Source organism: Cyprinus carpio, chromosome A21 (genome assembly GCF_018340385.1).
Source record: "Cyprinus carpio isolate SPL01 chromosome A21, ASM1834038v1, whole genome shotgun sequence".
Classification (NCBI taxonomy): Eukaryota; Metazoa; Chordata; class Actinopteri; order Cypriniformes; family Cyprinidae; genus Cyprinus; species Cyprinus carpio.
The window spans coordinates 18,245,374-18,270,197 of NC_056592.1; the positions used below are offsets into that span (position 1 = coordinate 18,245,374).

A 24,824-nucleotide genomic window follows, 5' to 3' on the forward strand; every position below is an offset into this window, starting at 1 on the left:
TGCAAAGGGGACCATCCATGGGCTTTGAAGACTCTTTTTGATCATTAGGTTGATTGCTGTTCTAAGCGCGTTTGTGATGGTTTAATTAAACCAAGACCCTAGGCGGGGCCCCAGCGGCCCCTCGAGAGCTCTCCGGCTGGAGGGTTTGAGGGTCTGCTCGCGGCGCACAGTGTTTCTCTTTGTGTTAACGATGAGGAACAGATATTAGGCGAGAAAAATCAATGACATGTTGGAAAGAAAAAGTAAACTGTTACAGTTAGCAATTTGGGGCAAGGTTGGCACGGTTGAAAGTCACCCCACAAAAGCGACATTTTTGGACGAGAACACAAGTGATAAATGATGAGCGCCCTATCTCCTCCTCTCTCCCTTACACACACATGCACACACACACACACACAAACACACACACACAGATGAAGGCAGAGAGGAGGAGAAGGGTGAGGACAGGTGCTTGTGTTTTGCTCTGGTTCTGAGGGAAGAGTTGGAACAGGTTTTTGTCTCTCAGGCTTGTGCGCTCTCCTGTGCGGTGTCACTATCGCATCTCAAGTAAAGATGCCCCGAGGCAGACAGAGATAGCCGTACCGATAAAAGAAAACAATACACGAGCCAGAATTGAATAATGCAAATTACAAGTTAACAGAGACAACAAAGCCATGAACATATAGACATGCACAGGTTTAATTCTACATCATACACCCATAAATATAAAAATTGTCCTTTAGTTTATTGTGATATCTTTTTAACCACTTAGCACTCTGGTAAGCTAAAGGCTAAACTGTTAGCTTGTTCACGAAAGGCTACCTGAAAAAAGTAACTGCAACTGAAATCGTGTACAGTTTTGAAGGTACTACATTTGAATAAAACTATTAAAAAGTATGTTCAGTAAGTATTTACAGCACAGCAAATTAAAATGAGCCGCTTCTAACATAGCTAGATTGTAATGCTAGTCGTTAGCGGTTGGTACCAGAGGGAGAGGACGTTCTCATTGTAGATAACATTGTCCTGTGAAAAAATAAATAGTATACGGCCCCGGAAACAAGATTATTATGATTATGATACAAGATTTATATGCTAGCATCCTTGTAAAAATTGACAAATTCATCCATTATACAGATATACATATAGCATTTATATTAGCCTCAACGCAAATACGCTAAAGGCCGTTTATCATTTCATGTGGCATTTCAAATCATATTCAGTTACAGCATCCTGTAAAAATAGACAAAGTTACAAATGATTTCTAAATAAAGAAAATGAAAGAACTTTTGACTGCATGAGAGAAACTTTCTCTGGTTCTCTTCAGTGTCTCTTGAGACGCATTCATCTCGCAGGTCCATTCTTCCTGTGCGCAGGTTAAGGGCTGCGGTGTTGACCTAGTATTCCTCTCATTTAATATTCCACCCACCGCTCTTCACACACTAATTGGGGGAGAATGAAGCCCTCATTAAGGCTCATTTCATGTACACATATTCATTAGGCGCAGGGCTGGAGTGTCAGGAAAACGCAGCCTGGCCTCTTTTCTAGTTTGTTTACTTTCCTGTTTATTTGCAGGTGTATTTGTTCGTTTAAATTGCCCTTTCCTGTAGACTTAAGTGAGAATGCACCCAAATTAGTTCTGTTTGTTCTTAGTCTACGTTGGTTTTTAAATTGGAGGTGGTTTGACACATTGAGCCATAGTGCTTACTTGGGAAACAGAGGTTTGAGTCCAGTTCATATTATTTCCTTAACCCTCATCATTTCCTGTCTACTTTCTCTTACACCCATATTTTCTAATAATAATTTTCTAGTTCTTCAATTCTTTGTTGATTGCTAGTTGGCTTTCCTACTATACTGATAAATCTAAGCTTTAAAAACCACTGTACTTTTCCAGTTTCAGAATATTCAGACCAAACAGGGCAAAGACCAGTGCAGTGCCACTTTTATAGCTCTCAATGCACCAACTATTCTTTCATTTTACATTCCCACCATCCTCTATCTTCCAGAACAGCCCAGACGTGTTCTGCGGTCCAGCCTGCATATGGCTGTTAAAATGTAATATACACTAATACCCCCTCATTCACTTCCTCCTCCAACCTATTACTGCTAGGGTTTTATTGTCCTGCTTTCATCTTTTTTGTGTATACGTATGTATCGTGGGGGTTAACTAACGAACATTGGTCCTTTGCTTTGGTTGAGCTCATTAAGTGCTTTGTGCATTTCCTTTTGGGGGCCTGGTTTTAATGTAGCTTGTTATTCTGCGCTCTAGTGAATCAGGGGCCCCGTGGACCTCAAGTTTTGGAAGTGTAACCCCTGAGAATTATTTGAAGTTGAAGAACGAAATGAAAAGGTGATAGGGAGCGACTCGTGCACTGTATCGCTTTCATTGACTGTGCCGGGAATATAGCTTGTGGTTTAGTGGTAGGAAGTTTCTGTGCTTTGTTGAATTTTTGTTGTAGCAAGTCAACAAACCAGTTCATTTATGAAGATGTGAAAATGTGAATGTAGCATAGGCTGCCAGAAAACTAAAGTGTTGTGAATGTTTTTAGTGTGTATTTGTGCAGTTGCTAGTGTTTTAGGTGGTTACTTACTGGTCTAATTAGCAAAAAAGGTTTATTTTTTCTACTATCAATATCTAGACATATATAAAGACATATATGAAGCACGGCTCAAACAGCACCTTTCTGTTGATCAGCGTGTCGAATTTGCATTGCCAACTTGAACAGGAGCGGAATGTTTTTCACCCTCATGCAAAACTCCCAATTTTGGTGGATTCTTATTGAAATTCCTGGATTTCTCCTGCATTTCACCAAGCATCTGTAAATGTGACCGCACCTTAACTGTATAAACAGTAACTTAGGAAACCCTTTATTTTCATATAAATTGCAGGTAATTGTTTAGACTGAGGACTATCCAGTAACACGTTTCTGTATGTCTGTGAATCTGTGAGGTTGTTCATCTAGAAGTTTCTTCCGTCGTGTTACTCCTCTGTGAGTTAGTTCTGATTGGACTGTGTCTCAAAGCTATAAATACTACCCAGGCGTTCAGATCCCCATGCTTTAGGGCTCCCCCGGCGCCTCCTGTCAAACACTGCCATCTTGTTGGGAATAAATGTCTAACTGGCAGAGGGGCGATCTGTCTCTCTCAAGTCTCCATCAGAGTTTGTGTGGCTTCAGCTTCGATGGGAAGGTCTGATCTCCTCTCATTTTCCCCATTTTCTTTATCTAATTTGTTTCTGTTTTTACTTATTTTTGGTTTATTTCTACTGCATTTTCCTCCCCAATCCTGATTTATTTTAATTACAAATACAAACTCCTCTAACTTTTGCCTTCCAATAATTTTCCCAGAGGCACAAACTGTTCAGAACAAGTGTTGTGTGCTCACTCAACCTTATGTGATCGACATTGTGATGTTTAGTAAAAACTAACAAATGAGACTAAGCGAATCTCACCTGTTCACAGGTCAAAAAACATGCCATATTTAATCCAAAAATGAATAGAAACAGAGAAAATGAAACATATTTTAGGACCATTAAGATCATTTGTATTCTAACATTATTTTCATGACTTAAATAATTATCTCAAATGCTCATCATAGTAATGCAAAAAAAAAAATAATAATAATGTGTTACTACTGTATGGTGGCAAATTAATTTTTTAATAAATTAAAATAAATGCAAAATAATGTAAATGATATTTTAAATAAAATCCTAAATTTAGACATCATGTTAGCATTTGTTAAATTAAATTAAAAAAAAATCAATGTTACATTTTTTTATTATATGATTTACACTTTACATGTATGCTTAATTACATAGATCACTTAATTACGTAGAAATGAGAGTAATGGGATTAACAACAGCAACAACAACAACAACAATAATAAAAATAATAATAATTAAAACATCTGGACATGTTACAGTAATAAAAATGTAGAAGAAAATGTGCTTAATTGCCATTATATTAACATCATTACACAGTCTTAAAGGGATAGTTCACCCAAAAATGAAAATTGGCCCATGATTTACTCACCCTCATGGCATCCTAGGTGTATATGACTTTGAGACGCATCCAATCGGAGTTATATTAAAAACTGTTCTGGCTCTTTCAAGCTTTATAATGGCAATGGGCGGGTGTTTCTGTTCAACAGTTCAAAAGAAGTCCAATAAAGCTCATCTATCCATAATAAAAAGTGCCTAACACTGAATCGATGAGTTCTTGTAAGAAACATATGCATATTTAAAACGTTATAACCACTTTTCTGTAGCTTGTGCTACCTGTCGTACTCGGAAGCCTTTCTGGGCGGATGACATAGGACGTATGCGTAGTGCATGCGCTGGTGAGAATATGCTAGTCTCACGAAAACCAACATTTGTTTACAGGGGCAAAGGAAACAAAGTTTTCTTACTTTAGCAAAGGAAAACCAGTCTGCTCTTGGCTTATATCGAAATCCTCCAATATTTTTCTTTACAAATCCTAGTTTTGTACTTCTAATTCTTGACCGGTGTTTTGTTTTGTTCTCTCCTCTCTGCTTCCACGTTCATCACTTCTCACCGCCACATGAATGGAATGAACGCACTTACGACAGTTAGCGGAAGCTAGAGATTACAGTTTATAGTGTTTTAAATATGGATATTTTTCTTACAAAAAAGCATTGATTTGCTACAGGAGGCCTTTATTCACCCCCGGAGCCATGTGGGACATTTTTTATTACGGATGGATGCACTTTATAGGACTTCTTTTGGACTGTTGAACAGAAACACCCGCCCACTGCCATCATAAAGCTTGGATTTTTTTTTTTATATAACTCTGAATGGATCCATCTGAAAGAAGAAAGTCATATACACTTAGGGTGGCTTGAGGGTGAGTAATTCATGAGCTAATTTTCATTTCTGGAGGAACTATCCCTTTAAATTATACTAAAAGGCTTGTTTTCATTAAAAAAAAAAATCTTCTGATTTAGGGATGGAATATGACCTAGAGACTCATAAACAGCCCTCATCCTGACCTGATTTAATAAAAAAAAAAAAAAAGCAAAAGGTCAGCAGCTACAACTTTTTGCTCAGACTGCAGCATTATATACACTTGTCACTAATTTTCTCTCTCATGACATTATTAATATAGTGCTAAAAGATAACCTCACAATTCAAAACAACCTCAAATAATTAGCTGTTGCCCCTCTTTTAACATTTACTCTGGCAATTATGGTGATTATTTGTGTGCCTTGATCTTCATATGTAAATCTTTGTGTAAACAAACCTATATTAGTGTGTGGGTGCGATCATGTACACACGTACCTGACAAAAAAAACACTGTGCCATAGACGCACACTAAATTACCCCCTAATTGGATCCCTTTGAATATTCAAGAGACGTCCCAACCGACACATGTACAAAATAAAAACTAACAAATATGTGGGGGCAAGAAAAGCACATTGGGGTTAAAGGCGCTGAGGGAGATAGCCTTCTTTCTCTCGTTCCTGTCCCTGGCATCTGTTCATCCATATGGAACGGGGGGCAGAATCTCTGGGAAGGCTGACATTATGTCAAGTAACTCGCTGAGAGAAAACCATCTTTAGAAGAAAAGTTAGAGGAAGAGACATGAGGAGAAAGCATTTACAAGTTTGATTCGAGAACACTACCAGCATGATGGCTAGTTGAAGCACTAAGTTAATTTTAAAAGAATTACAGAATCCTGTAACTAATAAGAAATCTATTTTTTATTAAATTTTATGATATGCTAATATTTTAATCATTAAAATTGAATTTTTTTTTATTAAAACAAGCTTTCCAATTGATGTAAATCTCAAAACAAAGCTTTGTCCCTTTTCTTTTTTTGTTTTTAAATTAGCTTTTCTCTGGTGGCCATGGTGGTATTTGAGTTTCTTTGTTTGCAAAAGTTAAGAAAGCTTTTTCCAGAAACTTCTTATTGTCTGTATTTTTAGTGGACAGCAAATAAAAGGTCTGATAAATGAATTATTGATTGCAGTGGTCAGTTAAAAGAAAAAAGCACTTTCCTTCTTTTTGTTAGTTTATTTATTTATCTGTTTGTTCACTTTGTACTCTCAGCTGGTGCTGTTTTGTAAGGTTGAGTGGATGGATGCGTTTTGTTTAGCCGTTCAGGTATTTTTTTGGTACAGTACTTGCATCTTGTAAAAATGTTTACATTTGCAAAAAAAAAAAAAAAAAGATTCAGTATTGTCTTCTGCCTAGAACGAAAAATACATTTTTATCAAACAAACATACACAACAATATGTACAAACAAACAGATCCCATTGTGCTTGGCCTAACACACACACACACACCCACACACACTCACTGTATCATTACTCGTGCACATTACAGTGAGAGGAGACAGAACGGGGGCACTTTGTAAATGTCATGGGCCGAGGGCTCTTCCACCCTCTTTGCTGGATGGAATAAAATGAATTGAAGTGAACACTATCAGCAGCCGCAGAAAGATAAATCTGTCGTTTAAAAGGGACTTGCAATTAGGTGTGCAGGGACCAGCAGGAGGGCAGGGCTTTCAAGAGCCTGCTGCCATTAACCTCCTTTCTTCTGCCACATTGACCTGGGAAGTGTAGTTTTTAGTTTCCCGTAGCTTGAATTTGAATCATCCACTCACCAAAAAGAACTACAAAGAGGTTGATGCTAATATCTGACCTATTCATTAAAAGGGTGTTGAAAGCCCATTTTATTTCTGTAGTGTGACATTTCTGAGTAAAGCAGAATGTAGCGTGGGATTTTGATTCATTTAAGTGACAAATCTTTTGAATCAATTCAAGATTTGTTTCCTGATTCATTCAGCAAGTTACATTGTGGCCACAAATTACTTACAAATGACTTGGTTGGTGTATTACAAATGAGTCACTCAATCATTCATTTAACAGATTTCTTTAAAAATTCTACCGTCTACTGAGTCAAATTATATTTGTGTAGTGTTTTTCACAATACATGTTGAAAAATAAAGTTTTTTCAGGTAATATTGTTTTTTTTTGTGATTTTTTATACAGCTGGGTGATATAGTGAACACAAAAACCATCAAGCAGTTGAGATTTGCTATAGTATATATCGATTTATGTAATTGCAATTTTTGTATGTGGATAAAATTGCATATAATTATATTTTCAACTTTATATGGAGCTGGGCGATACTATACTGTAGTATACAATAGGTTTGATATAAACAGCTGAGATTTGCTATATAGCATATTGCTTTATGTGTAATGAAACAGCGAATCGTTCAGCAGTTGTCTTGTTCAGACTCGAAACACTAAATATATATATATATATATTAGCTTGAAATGACAGATTTGTTCAGGACCAAAAAAGGCAATATAATGAAGCACATTTTGAAATTATGTAGACATTTTTCTTCAGAATAATGTGCAGTGAGGAACCTTACACAATAAGACAGAAACTTATGATTAAAATGTTCATGCTGAACGTAGGAAGCCCCTCATGCGCTTTTAAACATTTCTGCGGTCTTCACCTCCAGCTTTATCTTACAGTTCAGCTCACACCTCTCTCTCCAGCGTCCCCTTCCGCTCACCCCTTTTCTCACCCTATCCTTCTTCCTCTCGCGCGTTTTTCCTCTTCACACTCTATCTGCGTGACCTTCATCTGCTCGCCACTTTCAGCCGGCACCAAAAACTTAATCACACACTGTCAACCTGTAAGGAGAGGAGGAGGGCGAATTCTTCTCCTCTTTCTCTCGGCTCCTCTCTTCTGTAATGCCCTTTGCAGTGGCGAGGAAAGAAGAGGGAAAATTTATGGCTGGTGGGACAGGTGGGGTATGAACAATGGGCAGAAAGGAGTGCAGGGTTATCTGGTGGGGCGCTGGAGAGCGCGCGGCAGGGAAATCGATGTGACCCGTGATACACTGTCATCACAATTCCCACCCCAGCCGTCCTATTTGTCTTGCGTAGGGAGCCCTGGACGGGCCGTGTCAATGTGCGTGGAGAGAGGCCCCGGCCAGATTAGCTGGGGTGAATCATGACTGCTTGCGCTCTTTCTTATTCAGCCCCAGTTCTATCTGTTATTGCTGCTGCAGTGGGGCTAGAGTTTGCGGCCTGCACTGTGGGTGGGAGGGGTTGCCTATGGGGCTTGTGGGTAAAATATGGATTGTGTGTATGAAAGTAAGAGATTAACTGCTATATGGAGGTATGGACACAGCAGCTTTTGGTTTTTTTCAGAAATGCACTGCGAAGCGCTCATTCTGTTTATCTTCTCTCTGCTGAGTAATATTCACATTTACTGTTTCTGGATGTACGGTAAACCCTCGCTTTGATTATAGCCAGTTCATCCTCTGTGAAACAAACTTGTAGGCTGCATGAAACTCACTTCAAGGTAAAGAGTTTCTTTTTTCTTTTTTTGAAGTTAGAGTACTTCATTCAATTTTTCCTGTTTGTTATGCAGGGATTCTAAGTAAGTGATTTGTAGGTTGATTTTTCTAATTGTGGGACTATTAGAACTTGCTCCTTGTGTTTGAGTGTCCTGAGCAGCCTGACACAGCAACAGCTCAACCAATAGTGTGAGGTTGGGGGCGGAGCTATCTGATAGTTTGACCAATGGAAGATGGGGAGAATGTTTGGGGAAACATTTTTATATTTTCAATTCTGCTTGGTGACACAGAAATGACACAATTCACTTAAAAAAAAAATTAATTTAAAAAATCTATCAATTTAATTTCAATAGATTTTGCTGTAGTGGTCAACTAATATACTGATATATAAATGTATATATAGATTAAAGTAGCATGTATATCAGTATATAAATTAGACAGCTGTTAAAGAAAGTAAATGGTATATGAACATGTTTTATAGAGTTTGCCTTTCTACTTCAAGAACATGATTCCCAGTGCACTTACTGTTGGTTACAGCATTTATTTCCTTTTCAGTCATGTTTCTAACTTTTTTGTTATTTGTGAAAAACACTATCATTTTTTTTTATACTGATTAATTTTTTTAATTTTTTTTATTAATATCAAATAAATAGCTATAATTATAATAGGAGCATATTTTATTGACTAAATTAAATTGATTTTAAAAACTCAGCCGACCACTATTTTACACATAACAAAATTAAACTTTTATGGTGCTAAACTGAATTTATATATATATATATATATATATATATATATATATATATATATATATATATATATATATATATAATTAAACATTAATTTAATAAATGCTTTAAATATAAATGTTAACTTTCTAAAAACACTGGCGTGACTATTCACAATATTCACATTCTGTTCTGTTCTGTTCTGTGTTTTGTCAGATGAGGCTCAGTTAGCTTTGCCCATGCAGAAACCAGGGTTCGAGAAGCTTCCTCTGGGCACTCAGACTCTTCCTCCAGGCTTCCCCGCTCCCTTCCTGTTTACAGATGGCCTCTCTTCTGTGGAGACATTGCTCACTAACATCCAGGTACATGCAGTGTGTTTTATTCACGTTTGTTAGAAATAGTTGATTTAAAAATGAAGTTATGTTTTTATCCTCATGATCATCCTCAAACCCATATGCTGTTTTAAAATTGATTAACCACAACCCATTTTATGATTCAAGATGTTTCAAGAACTGTATGCTCTTCAATAAAAATAGTTATTGAAGGAAAAAATATTTATTTTAGCATTTTTAATTAATTTAGATTTATTTAATATATTAATACTGATATTATTGCATTAATAATTACTATAATAATAATAATTATTATTATAGTAATTATATTAGTAGTAGTAATAATAATAATAATCATTTTACATAATTTTAAGTCATCACGTGTCTCCCCCTTGGAAGTTTGCTGATGCCCCCTAGTGGGCCCTGGCCTTTTTTTTTTTTACGGTAACAGTGAATGTTTATATGTGTATTAAAATCAATTGTGTCTTATGTTGTGTTGGCGGCTCAGGGTCTGCTGAAGGTGGCCGTGGATAATGCCCGTGTGCAGGATAAACAGGTGCAACAGGAACGCAAGGAGTTAAAGATGGAGCTGTACAGAGAAAGAGAGATGAGAGAGAGTCTGGAGAGACAACTCACCTCTGAACTGCACAGCCGAGGTACACACACACTCTATTAGACTGAAGGATGTTAGGGTGGATCATAACTGAACTTGCTTTTTATCATATAATACTTGATATAATAGTAATATTTTAGGTCCAGGGTTCCCACAGTCATAGAAATTGTATAAAGAATAATGGAAAATTGATGCAAGTTTCAATAGTATAAATAGTGTTTTATCTTTTTAAATTAACCCTTATCCGGTAATCACAAATTACTGAAAAAATGATGGAAATTAATTGGTCATAATGTGCACGAACCCTTCCGGTTCTCCCTCTTTTTTTTTTTTTAGTAAACACATTAACGCATGAAGAACACTTAGAAAAACCTCAGTGTGCGCGCCAAATCCCTCCCTACATCACTACCAAACCGTGTCACTAGTGGATTTACTGCCAATTCAACTCCTGCCGTTTGCGCCAAGAAATTAAGCCAATTATTCAGCTGTATAACAACTCTGACAATATGTACAAACACCTCAATAATTTATTAGCCATGGCTGTTACAGCATTTCATGTTCTTTTAATGCACACTGTTATATGGTGGATGATTTGGCCAATCAATGGCAAGTAATTAGAGGTGTGAGGAGGAAGGGACGTTCATTTAACACTGCAAGCGAGCGAACACGTCGCAAGCTTGTTTTAAGGTCTTCTGCCAGAGTATTTCAAAAGAGCGTTAATTGCTGTGAATCCACATATACACACATATTCAGAGGATTGTGCTATGTGAACACGACGTGTTGCCGTTAGGTGTGTACAGCTGTTGTGTTAGCCACATAAATGTGCATTGGTAGGTTAAATTTATTATTTTATTAGTAGTGCTATTAGATTGCTTATTCTTAGGGTCCCTGAACCCTGAATATGTGTAATAGTAGTAGTGATGTCCTAACTAGGACACATTTCCGTAAAGTTTATTAATCTGAGCATCTAAAAACCTCGCGATTTTACATATCCTTTTCGAAAGCTGTTGCACGTAGCGCACCATATGTTTTTGTTTTGCTAATGCTAATGAGCACTTTCAAGTCTCTAATGTGTGAACGTGAGTTTGCGCTGGTGTCTCCTTGTGTTTTCAGACACCATGCTGAACGAGCGAAGTGTTTTACGTTTGAATGTCTGTTTAAACGTCTTTCTTCTCACCCTCAGCCACTATTCAGAAGCGTCTGAAGAAGGAAAAGAAGGCGAAGAGGAAACTGCAGGATGCTCTGGAGTTTGAGTCCAAGAGGAGAGAGCAGGTGGAACAGGCGCTCAAACAGGCCACATCTCCTGAGAGTCTCCGCATGAGTCTCAACGGTGGGGCTCTTCTCGGTCTTTGCATTTGACCACTTCCCTCAGTTTGTCCATTAATATTTCGTTCACCCTTCTGTTCATTCTCATGGTTTTTTTTTTTTTTTTTTTTTTATGACTCCGTCTAGGTCATAACTATTAGCAACGCATTAGGATCATAATCTCAGCTGAGGAAATGGAGTCTGATGTTTATCATAAACGCTCTAAATACACACACTTATCAAGGCCAAACCATTTTCCTAAATCGCTTGCTGTTGTTTTGATTACACTTGTTTAATTGTGAATATCTTAACAGAAGCAGAATTTGAATGGAGGAAAAAACAGGTTCATTTGCAAGACATCTGCAAGTATTTTCATGAGTGCTGGAGCAATTATTAGGCCAAGGCTGATTAGACACAAATTCATTATGAGAAATGCCCTTTGTTTTTGCCTTTCATCTGAGGGGAATGCTAGAGAAAGATCCATATTGTGAAGGTCTGCTGTTACGTCACATCTCTGCTCAGATAAAGCTACTTCCTCTTTTGTTTATCTGTGCAACATGGCCTTTGTTGTGGAGATTATTTCCAAGTGCAGTTCAACTCAACTGAGCTAGGGAGACGACATTAATTAAAATATATATGTATATATTTACTTTTTTAATAATACACACTACCATTCAAACGTTTGGAGTCAGTAGGAGTCTCTGATACTTACCAAGGCTGTATTTATTTTATTAAATATGTAAAAACAGTAATTTTGTAACATTTTATTTCAATTTAAAACAACTATTTTCTATGTATCATGTTTTAAAATGTAATTTATTCTTGTGATACAAAGCTGAATTTTCATTACTGCAGTCTTCAGTGTCACATGATCCTTCAGAAATCATTCTAATATGCTGATTTGCTGCTCAAGATACATTTCTGATTATTATCAATGTTGAAAACAGTTTTTTTGTTTTTTTTGTTTTGTGGAAACCATAATACATTTTTTAGGATTATTTGATAAATAAATCATTAAAAATAATAACATTCATTTGAAATTGTAAGGACTTTCACAAGAGTTTAATGCTAAATAAAAGTATTTTTTGTTTAAAAAAAATAATAATAATAATCTTACTGACCCTAAAGATTTGAATGTGTATTTTTAATTGTAAGGAATTTCAAAAGATTTTAATGTGTATTTTTAATGAAATTTTGTAAATTTTTTTTAGTATTTCAGGTTGTCAAATTTGACAATATTTAATATTAAAAATGTTATTTGTAAAAATATTTATTTGAGACACAGGTACCAATGGCATGTTTTACTGATAAAGTCTAATTGTGTGACATATTTGATTTTAGAGGCAGTGATACCAGAGGTGAAGTCTGAACATAATGGCAACCAGCAGGAGAACTCAGCTGTACAAGGTAAGAATTTACTGTATTTAAACTACATGTGTATCTACCACAAACTACGAAACTCAAAATGAAGACCTGACATCATACGGTCAATACTCTGTATTTGAATGAAATGTAATAATTGTTGCAGTCGAGAGAATGCAGCCAGCCATGTGCTGTACATATGGTCCAGAGGCCCCCTCTCTCCTGGGGCCGAACCCCAGCAAAACTACCAGAGTAAATCCCTGAACTTGCCTCACATCTCATTGGGTCCCTTTGAAGATGTCCAACTCTTTCAGGAGTGAGATTACAAACTGATGTTTTCATGTGTCTTTCACGCTTCCGTTCCCCGAGATCTATTTGCGCTTTACAGCTCTTCTGCACACACTCATACAGTTTCATTCTTATCCCTGTTCCATCTGTCTTTCCCTCCAACCTAGCCTCCCAAATCTAGCCAAAAGTTGTGTTTGATAAATGGGACCTATTATCAACACGTCTGACGGCGAATTAAAGACCCGCTGCCGTACATCTTATTGAAATGTGGGGCTGGGGGAAGGTGAATAAATACATATGTTTACAGAAGATGCGGTGGAAATGGGCTGCAAAGTGCTCCGCTGAAAATGAGCAAAATGTTTTTTCCCCTATATAGCCAATTTCACAGTCTGCAAATAAAGAGACATGCATTTTTCTTCTGGTTTTGACAGCAGCGCTGTAACAGAGCACTGCTGAAGCGTTTGCGTAGATACCGCCAGGTTTTCTTGTTTTTTTTTTTCTTTTCGTTGAGGCAGCACCAGGGTTCATTCTCGGTGTAAAGGGGTCATCACTGGGTGATCGTGGGTTGAATCAGACACAACTTCACCCTAAATCTGTGGCCCATCTCATGTTTCAAAGTCTGTAACTTTCAACTCCAGGTCAGATCTGCAAAACCTGCAGATCAAAGACATGCAGCCTTAGACTAGACTGAGAAATACATCAATTGTTATTTTGTAGGCCGACATCTGGAGATAGAATAGAGCATGCTGTTGTCAAATCTTGTGAGACATCAACTCGTGATCCGAGAAAATAAAAAGAAGTCTAGTGCTCTTGAGTTGGTTTTCAACCATTAAGTGATGAGCAAACAAAATCGCATTTGCTTATTGTACAAAAGTAACAATCCCAAAACAAATCCAAACAGTCTCGAGACCTTAAGAGCAATTTTGGGTCAAAACCAAGCAGCAACCTCCCGCTCTCTCTCATGAAGCCAACAAGGAAGTGATTAAAACTGCAATTCATGACAGGCTGCTAGAGGCTGGCTCCAAAAGGGAGTCAATCCCATAGACTCCCTATGTTAAAATGCCCAACTTTACAGCAGAAAAAAAAACATGTTTACAGCCTGGTACAAAAATTATTTTGGTCTATATAGCTAATTTTGCTCTTCATGACAACTGTGAGGGGTGTGAATTTTTTATAAATTATATTTAGCTTTAAAGTTCTCCATAATTAAGGGCATGGCCACTTGAGTGACAGGTGGATTGCCGCTGCTGACACAGCCGTTGAGCTAGGTGGGCGTGGCTTCAGAAACCACCTCCCGCCTTTTTTCCATTTTTAATTATCCTGTAGTGATGCACGGTGACACACTGCCAAGATGGCGACGGTCCACTCCGCCCACTTTGAGCTTCAAAAACGCTCTTCAGAAAACTACGGGTGACGTCATGGACACTACGTCCATAATACAGTCTATGGTCAAAAACCCACCAGATGAGAATCTCTTATCTTGAAATCATACAGGATTCCTTTTGCTGCACTTTCATTCAGGGCTAAAATTGACTAGGGAGTCATTGGCTCCTAAAATAAAAACATTTAGGAACCCAATGGGTTTTTTAGTTATCACAAATTGCAGAATTGCTTGATAAAGGTGGTTGATCAGAAGCAGTTTAGTTCCCGTGCTCTCACTTGTAACCCTGATTTGTCATGTAATGGTCACTTTATTTTGTAAGAATATTTCTGGCTGTTTGGAGGGGATGGTTCAAACATGTTATCCTTATTCCTCCCAAAGTTTCTCTTGCGATGGATTCAAAATGATGGAGGCCCTAAAGAGTCATAGTTATGTAAAAAAAGATGACAGGAGAAAAAATAATGTATATTTCCATGAACAAATTTTTGAGTTCCCCAAGAAGCCTCATGTATGTATCTTGAGGGAATGCAAAACATTTGCAAAAGAACACATACGTTTATCAGGGAATGCAAAAAAACTGCCCACAAACAGAAAGTTTCTCAGGGGAATGCAAAAGCTTTGAAATATTTTTATATCTTTATATTCAATATATATATATATATTTTTATGAATACCATTTATTACAACAAAATTTTGTGTATCTTTACATGACAAATACCAATTCTCAGTTAATTTTGAATAACTGAAAAATGTCTGTTTTATTTGCAACCATTTTAGTCGCAGTCTGGAGGCCTGTGGAATGTAGTCTGTGACTTGAGTTGAGGCGTCACTAATGTGAGCATAACAGCAGGGATGCCCCTGACCTTTAGAGCAACGAGCAGAACCAGGGAACCTGAAGATCAGACCTTTCCCCCATAATGCAGAGGCTAATACGAGGTGCAAATGAGTCTCTCTGCTATGGGACGGTAATCGCTCTGACACAGTTCTTTGGCTGTTCACTTCACAAGTAGTGAAAAAACAGCTTTGCATTACACTTTCATACCTCACTAAAGAGGAAAAACAATTTCAATAGAGTTCCAGTTGATAATTCAGTTTAGAGCTGTAAAATGAATTGTACATTAATGGAGACTGCAACTGTGGATGCCGTATATTCAGTACTCGATAAAATCGCGTTACAATTTAGCTTACAGGAAGTGATGACACCTACTGAATGAAAGTTTTAAGGTTCACTTTTGTTCATGGAGGCCACAAAATTATTAACACTGCAATATGAAGAGATATATTCGACAATATAATATTTGTGTTTTTTTCGATGTAAACAACATCTAAATTGTAACAAACTAAAGGAAGAGCATATCTAATTTGTTGGTTAAGGAATGCTGGGTTTTGTCTGTAATGATCCCGCACTCTCTCGGATGCACAAGTCATCACTTTATCTCTACACTTCTTAGAAGTTCCAAAGGTGTCTGTGCAATCATTTTACAAAGTCTGGCAGTTTGTGTATGAAGTCTGTTGTCCGCTCCACCCCTCCCCGAGCTCCTGCGCCTCACCACATTTATCCATTACAGCCGGCAAAAATCTAATTAGCCCGTGCTTCTCTCCCAAGTCGGACTTCACAGTTTTGCAAGCTTAGCATTGACAGCTGATTTCATTAGGTTTGATTGTCCTTGCCGAGATCCCACTCGTCGGGCTAAAAGCTTTTTGCGCTTTCTCAGGTTCCACCCCTGTGTTGGGGCCATTACGATGACCCGTGCCTTTTCTGATTAATCAAGACAAGTGGCGCTAACAGAAAACTGCTGAACACAAAAGGAGGTGACATCACTTTACAAGCCGATTAAGAGAAGTGTGGAGTGGTGAAAGAGAGGGAGTGAAGAAGGGAGGTGATGTGAAAATGTAATTAAGATGGAGCAAACCAAACTCAAAATGTTGCAGTCACACTCAATGGGCGTTATTCCGGAGAATTCCACACACGTTCCAATAATCAACGCTGAAAGTGTGCAGATTCCGTATGGGCCTATGTGAACACACTGGGCTTCAGTACACCATTCATATCCAGAAGTTTTCAACCTATTAATTGGTATCATGCTGTGATATAACTAGGGTGAATAATCGAGGAAGAGGAAGTATTTTTTGCATTTCGAGAATAAATGAGACCGGGCTTATAGGGAGAGGAGCCTTGTGTTGTGGAGAAGGTCCCAGAGGAGGACCACCCTCACCTCCCCATCCATCCTACATGTGGGGCAAAAGATGCATAGGGTTGACCTCATCGCTGGCAAGATTTACTCATTTACTGAAATACCAATGTTAGAAGAAGAATGTGATGTTTAAATGGTTGCCTTTGAATAGAACTTAAGTATTTGGATGTTTTCTGTTAGGGCTACAAATTGATGAAGAAAATGTGAATATAAAAATATAAAAATGAAAATAGCCAACAGCAAATATTTTATTGATAGTCTCCTTATATACAATATTTAATTTATATTTTATAATGCACATTGATTTATTCTTTCATTTGCATAAAATGCTGCAAATTTACATTTTGGTAAATTTTACAGCATATTGGGGAGAACATCTTGTCCAAATGTGGAATAATATTCTTCAATGCTGGAATTCAATTTTGCATTTTATCTTGAAATGAATGAATAATGCAAAAAAAAAAAAAAATAAAAAAAAAAAAAAATAAAGATAATAGTTGCTAATTTTATTTTAAAAATACCCTGTGTATTTTTAATACAATATTTTTAAGGTTTATAAAGTCTAAAAGAATTAGCAAAATTTTGCTAATTATTTAACTTTGAACTTGTAACAAGATTTTTTTAAATAATATTTTTACAACTAATATGAGGTACTAAAATTCAAAAGAATGAGCAAAATCCATTTGTTGTTGTTGTTGTTGTTTTAGATAGTTTAGCATGTGACATGGTGAAAATACTGATATTCACAAAAGAGAAATGAATCTTCATGATGCAATGAATAGTGGTATTTTGGCCCACATCCTGCTTAACAAAACAGATAGTGTCCTGCTCTGTCAGGTCTCTGTATTAAGTGTATGAACTATTAGCTCTGGTGTCTCATGGGTGCAGCTTCATCATGGCAGATTTAGTCTACTGTCAGCCATAGGACTCAATTAATTGCACTTCAGGATATTACTCGTAACTCATATTTCAGAGCAAGTGAAATACCCGGCTTCTATTTATCTCCTCTAGCGTCTCTCCCTCCTTTCAGCACCAGCAGGCCTCATGGCATTGATGCATTTCAGATGGTTCCCGTATAATATGAATGTCACATGTAATGTGTTATACGGCACATTTAATATTCATGCTCTGTGTCTGTTTATAAACAAAAAAGGAAAAAGCAATGAATGAGAAAGCAATTCAGTTCACAGTTGATTTGAAAATCAGGCACTTTCCACAAAAGAAGAGGGAGAGTATAAAAATAAGGTCTAAAATTCTTAATAGTCAAACATTTCTGAAGCTTAAGCACAGTTTTTTTTTTTTTTTAATGGATCATGCTGAAAATCCCTGGAAGTTAAAATAATGTTATATTACTGTAGCTGTTTTATGCTTGGCAAAATTAGGAACATGTCTGAATGAAGTTTTAAAACTAATCCTTTGTGTGAATCTGTTATTTATAGTGATAAACAAAAACGAAAATAATAATTTTATAAAATTTGTTTATTTTAAAAAGACAGCAGAATGGATAATAGAGTTACAAATGTAGTATTAAGCTGTAAATTCAGTACAAATATAATTTTAAAATACATTCAGATGCATACAAAAATAAATTAAGCTGTCACTCAGTAAGGCATAGAATGCAACAATTTGTGTGGAACTCAGATCAGGGTGTAGAAAATGATCACTTCCGGTGTGTCCCTGTTTAAACAATGTTACATTTCTGTATTTTTTAATTCAGGGTGTAGAAAACTTCCTGTGTGTATGTGTTTAAGTAATGTTAAATTTATTTATTTTTTTTTGTTTTTTTAATTTTGGTTGTATTATTTAGTTTTTTTAATTTTTTAATTTTTTTAACATATTAATAAAATAAAATAATTGAAATTGAACTATTTTACACCTATAAATGTATTACCAATTCAACAAATTATATCAAAATTGTTGAAAAGAGTCAAGAATGCCCACTTTGTGGAAAGTATCACCAGTCAACGTGTAGATTTTGGTTGTCATTTTGATTATATGCAGGGATGTGAACACACTGTTTAATGCCCTGCACTCCCACTCTTACGCTCTCGCCGTCCATGTACCTAGAGTGCCGTTTTGTTTACATCCTGCATACATATTAGCTCATCTGTTGGTGCTTGCAGAAACGAGCATGTTGAACATGTAAAAGCACTCGAATCCTAATGAACTGCTTCCTGTGTGACAGTGCGCTGCGAGCTCTCTGATTAACATGCATCTGCAGCACTCCTGCCTCTCAACCACCAGCTGTTTCTCTCTGATCTAGTGCTTGACGGCCACCGCAAACATGATTCATTCCGAAAACTTGCTAAGTTTTGATGTTGGAAGACATTAATGTCTTTGTTTTTGTTCCTTTTTTAATTATGATTCTTGACTCACGAATATTAGTTTGAACACTGTAGTGCTAAAATTGAATGTTTTCAAAACTATATTATGCCTTTTCATATTATAAAATGGACAGTTACAGCTTTAAACCTTGAAGAATATTTTATATATATCTATATATTAATAAAAGAATATATAGGATTACATGTTATCTGGTTTTATAATCAGATTCCAAAAATGTAGTACTTGTAATAAGATTATAATATGTTTTCAAATGTTCAGTCAGGTAACAGTTACTTTTTTTTATGGATTACAAATGATTAAATAAAAAAATTCACTGGCTCTCACACATTTTATCTTCTCATTACAGAAAACAGACCCTACTCCAAACCTCCCATCATGTACTGAAGCCTCTGGCATCTTTAGTCCCACGACAGACAGCTCACACCACAGATGGACGGGACAACGTGGAGAGGGGTTTGTGGGGCTTTTTCCCGGAGGGAAAGTGGTGTGGGTGCTGAAGACCAGGCACCTGAAACCCGTGTACAGGACTTGAGTGTGTATGTACGTGTATGTGTTTGGAGGTGCAGTGCGTTTGCGGTCCTCAAGAGACGCGTGTGTGTATGTGTATGTGTGTGTGTGTATGTCTGGAGCACTGCTTGTTGGCAACCTTTCAACACCACATGCACCGACTTGTAAAAAAAATGTCTTTCTCTCTTGTTTTGACTACTTCTACATCCCACACTTATTTGAGATTTAAAGAAGTGTTTTTTTTGTTGTTGTTTTTTTGTCTGGATTAAAATGTCATTACCTGATGAATTACCCTTCTTTATGTGAAGCACACAGCATCACCCTAATCTAAACCTATCTCTAGTTTATTATTATTATTATTATTATTATTATTATTATTGAGTGTTATCTGCTGATCCCCCATGATTCTGTGCACCAGTGATTCTGAACAGCACAACAGTCTTGACGAGTCCGTAGAGCACACAGCACCTCTACATGAAAGGAGAGACAAATATTATGTGGACAGACTCCAAACAAGACATGTGCTTTTTAATAAACATTGTCTACATTTGTTGTTTTGCCTTTTGAGAAAGGGATTCTATATCAACATATCCTTTTTTCTAATTTGTTGTATTTTTTTTTTTTTTTTAGAAAATGTAGAAATATTTTCCTCATGTTGTTGTTTCCCTGCCCTATGTTTATTATTCTGGTGTTTATTTTATTATCTGGTTTGTTGTTTTCCATTGTATTTTAATCAGCATTTCAAACAGATGATCTTGAAACAAACGTTCTTTGTACGTCTTTGCTGTCTTACTTTGCCCCGCGACAATGTTTTCTCTATTGCTCCTTAACTTAAAAAGTGAAAAAAGGTGTTCATTTGATGTTGCTATAAACACAGTATTACAGCACTCCCCCTTCTGTTTTTACCCGTTTATAAAGACTTGTAAAAATGCTTTAGCATTTGCTATCCTGACGTTATTATTACGTGGATACATTTTTAGTGACGAAAAAGAGACGAGAAGTACCCTTATGCACACCCAGAGCGAGCATGCTTGTAAATACAATGATGAAAAATGACACGTATCAATTGAAAATAAAATGCTGCCTCTTCAAATCTATTTTTAAACATTTCTAGTGACTCCATAGGTAATGCAATCACAAATCGGCAGCTATAAATGATGTTGAATCTTGTTTTAAAATGGCAACAGACACTTATCAAAGCCTTGCACATGCCACAATGAATAAAACACACCTATGGACATCTTGGTAGGTTTTTTTTTTCTTTTTCTTTTTCTTTGAGTAATAAAATTAAGATGGAAACATTTGCCTGTTGCACTTCAGTTATTTTCAGAGATGTTTTCCCCCATGTTAACTGGTATTTGGGTTTTGAGATTAATGTATAATAACCAAATGTGCCAGTTCCAAAATCTGAAAATTACAGCATAGGGATATTTATTATTTATTTTATTATTTTATTTATTATCAAAAATAGAGACAAAACAGTAAGTTTGTGAAATATTATTAGAACTTTTGAACATATTTTTAAATGTATTTAAATGTTCCGTATAAATTTTCATCAGTAATTACTCCAGTCTTTAGTGTCACAATACTTCAGAAATCATTCTAACATGCTGATTTGCTGCAGGAGAAACATTTCTGATTTTTATCAATGTTGAAAACAGTTCTGCTGCTTAATATTTTTGTGGAAACCATTATCCTTTTTTCCCCTTCATTCTTTGATGAAAAGAATGTTCACAATTTATGTACCACTGTAAAACTCTTTAATGTCACTTTTGATCAGTTCAATTCATTGCTAAATGAATGCATTAATTAATTTTCAAGCCTTCTTTTATTTAAATGTATATTTAAAATGTATTTAAGTAACTTTTGTGGAAATTAGTGTAATGTATCTCATGTACTTTCTTTAAATCAGGGCTCAACATTAACGCTTTTTTATTTTACTGGACAAGTAACATGATTAAAACGTCAAAAACAATAACTAGGGCAGCACCAAAACTTAGGCGAGAAGAATTATTCGGATTTTATTACTTTCAGTGTAAACTGTGACTGCGCAAAATCACACACAAAGAAACAAATATACTGCAATAGAAAAAAAAGATAAATATTCTATGTAATAAATTATATACACTAAGCAACATCACACAACCAAGAGTGATGTTTTCCCAACTATCAGCACGATTGCAAATGTGACATTGATTTTATACAACAGTAGTTCAATAAATATGTAATTAATATGAACTGACTTACATTTTAGACATTACTGACCATTTTTGCTCCATTTTGCTAATGAAAATAGTTCTCAGCAAAGCCACAGCAGAACAGTCCACATCTCCCACAAATCAGCCGTTTGAACGAATCGGTTGAATCAATTACTCGACCACTCATTAAGACAGTGACTTGCCGCCACCCACTGATGGTTCAGTTTCATATTTAAAAGTATCATTGCATTCTTCCATCATTTCATATTTGTATGTTAAAAAAGGAAACCATTAATCTTATAACATTATTTATACATTTGCAATTTTACTGTGTAAATGCATTTATGGAACCTCTTATCATCATTAAACCCACCGTCTGAGTAAAGATGGAAGTGGAAAGATGGAGTTTGTCGATACTGATTTAATTTGAATGGTAACAAACATGCAGTGTCTTATTATTCTAACTGAATGTATTGATCAAATTTAAGAATTTGACAAATGATGACACGTACATTGAATAAGGTGAGGAAAAGATTGCCCTTAATTAAGTTAAAAAGTGTTCTAGAAATCAATTTAAGGCATATATATATATATATATATATATATATATCTATATATATATATATATATATATATATATATATATATATATAAAACCTGATTAAATTAAGACCAGATAGAGCACTGATGAGACTATTGCTTCAGAATAAATTACATTTACACCAAAAAAAAAAAAAAGCTAGGCTTAACGTCGAGCCCTGTTTAAATGTTCATGAAATGACAAAATTGTTTGGTTGACCAGTAGTCTGAATGGTATGAACGCAGGATCTTTATGACGTTCTTAATATATTCACCTCACTGATGTTGTACTCAAACTGATTTTTTTTTTTTTTTTTTTTTTTTTGAAGCTGTGCGTTTTCATAAATATACACATGGGCCTCGCAACACAGCCTGAAACTCATATCACCCCAGCAATTCATAAAACCCACGGCTCTGAAGCTCTGCTGTCCTGGAGGTGTTCAACACGAAGCAAACACGAGTGAGCACCTCTCACCTGCAGCTGCCAAAGGAACTGACCTAATTAGTCACGTACCGTTAAGCCGCCCAAGCCGTCGAGTAGCAGACTACATTTCCCACTGCGTCTGCTGCTCTTCATCTGTTGTCTGTAACTTCTTGGACTTCTGGGAGTTGTGGGAAGAGAAGCAGGCCTCCTGATAGAGCCCTGAGAGCCGCTGCCTGAATTGGCCCTACGAAAAAAAAAGAGAGGGTCCGTTTTTTGCACTTCAATTAAAGACGAGTCGTTTGATCTACTCTTGATTAGCCCCTCTCCTCCATAACTGGCTTTATGTAAAGTAGTCAAAGTACTTCATTTATGATTAGTGATGTTTTTAGGGGTGGGATTGAGGTGAGTGTTTGAAACACAATCGCTGCGGTGGACTATTTAATCAGTGGAAATAAGATAAAAACAGAATCATTTGCATATGTTCCATTAAAAACATTGAATCTGATTAAGGCTAACAAGAAGGTAGGGATTAAAGGAGCAGACGAATATGGAGAGTCATACAAGCTTGACATCAGAGCCAGGTGTGCGTCTCTTTTCTCTAGCCTATAATCCATGAGAGCAGATCCACATCAATTAAAAACAATCGTTTCTGGAGATGAAATATGACGCATGGCCAGGATCAATAACTCACGACCTTTTCGGAACGGAGCTGTTTGGACAGATTATGCCACCATGACCATGAACGATTGACTGTCATGAAAACATTGCAACTTTGCAGGAAGGGCCAAGATATACTTCAATTATATATACACTATATGAACTGCATTTGAGTATTTTAACATCAATATTTTATGTTAAAATGAATAGGTCAAAGTGTATATCATAGGTGCTTTTCATCATAATTACCAGTTTTTCATCATAAAAAAAACAAACAAAAAAATCCTTTAGTTTTAGCAGTTAACTTTAATAGTGATGAATTCCTTAATTATTAGAAATATTACATTTAATCTCAGTCAATTTAAGGTAAAGAAAAAAAGCTATAATAATTACACAATTAAAAATGTTGTTTAATTTTTTTTAGCTTTTTATTTGTGAACAAGTATTAAACAAATGTAACGTCCTGTTTGTTGAAATGACTTCAATATCTGTAAAATTTTAAAAATATATATTTTAATATACAAATCTAATTATATAATTATTATAGTAAAACAACTAAATCTATATATTAAATTCCATTTCATATATTATAAAATATTATACATAAAAACAATGCTATTAACAGTCTGTATTTCTGTAGTAGAAAACAGCCGAGCAAATTCAGTGAAATTTTATGTCTTAATAGTCTTCCTGTTTGATGCCTTTCTTTTTGTTCCAAAATAGCAATTTCTTTTTACAAGAAAGCCTACACTTGGCATCCCGCACTTTGAGTGTGCATGCACAATGTTACAAGCAAAACCCATCCCCCCCCACACACACGCACACACACACTTGACTAACACACCTTATCAGCACTACAAGACTAAATAAAACCCAAACACAGGTTGTTGTTGGCTGTTAAAGTCGGAGTATGTTATTGTAAAATGAATGAATAGATGAGTAAAGGCAGTTGAAAGGGAGTTAAAGAGCTCACTAAAGTGGCTGTCTAGTGGGGAATTGTGGGATATTACCTCCAGGCTGCATTAAAGACAATTCAAACAGCAGTAAATTTCATTGTTAAAAGATAATAGTGAATAATAGGTGTCTGGATGTGTGTTTGTGAAGACAAAACAGTGTCTAGGAATGTTCTACTCTAGTTTCCCCTCCTCTCTCGCTGAACAACTGAAGTAATAACTAGAAACAACTGCAACAAATTGCTGCGTTCGCTACTGTTAGTGGAAATGCACCGCAGAGATTTTCCTTTATGGCAAATGATGGGGGTTGATGCCGTTTACAGAAATGCTAATTAAGAATAATGAATTTCTGCAGAGACTGTAGTTTTGCAAAGGTAATACTGTGCGCTAAAGACTCCCTACTTATGCCTCTACTTTACTTTTCTGAGATCATAAGGCTCATGGCAGATTAAAAAGCCCATGAAATCACTTAAGAAGTGCAATATATAATAATGTGTGCTCACACATTTCCAACTAAATCAAGTTTAGCACTTTTTAAACATAGACTCTGGGTAAATCACAGCTACAAACCATGATTTGCTACTTGCTAGTTGGGTGCTAATGTACTAATTTAAGTAGTCAGTAAGATGACTTTGAAT

At 36.1% G+C, this 24,824-nt stretch overlaps 1 protein-coding gene across 4 annotated transcripts in view; it reads left to right on the forward strand.

The window, feature by feature from the left end:
• Nucleotides 1–20,678, forward strand: part of LOC109046199 (dachshund homolog 2-like) — a 133,177-nt gene extending 112,499 nt beyond the window's left edge. For 2 of the 4 annotated variants that reach the window (XM_042711163.1, XM_042711160.1), the window contains 5 exons: nucleotides 9,263–9,408; nucleotides 9,878–10,034; nucleotides 11,175–11,321; nucleotides 12,638–12,703; nucleotides 19,215–20,678. In XM_042711163.1, coding sequence (XP_042567097.1) covers nucleotides 9,263–9,408; nucleotides 9,878–10,034; nucleotides 11,175–11,321; nucleotides 12,638–12,703; nucleotides 19,215–19,252 — 554 coding nt within the window. In that variant the 3' untranslated portion in view covers nucleotides 19,253–20,678. The remainder of the gene's footprint in view (nucleotides 1–9,262; nucleotides 9,409–9,877; nucleotides 10,035–11,174; nucleotides 11,322–12,637; nucleotides 12,704–19,214) is intronic. The other 2 variants (XM_042711164.1, XM_042711162.1) reach the window with 1 other exon arrangement.
• The last annotated feature ends 4,146 nt before the right edge of the window (nucleotides 20,679–24,824 follow it).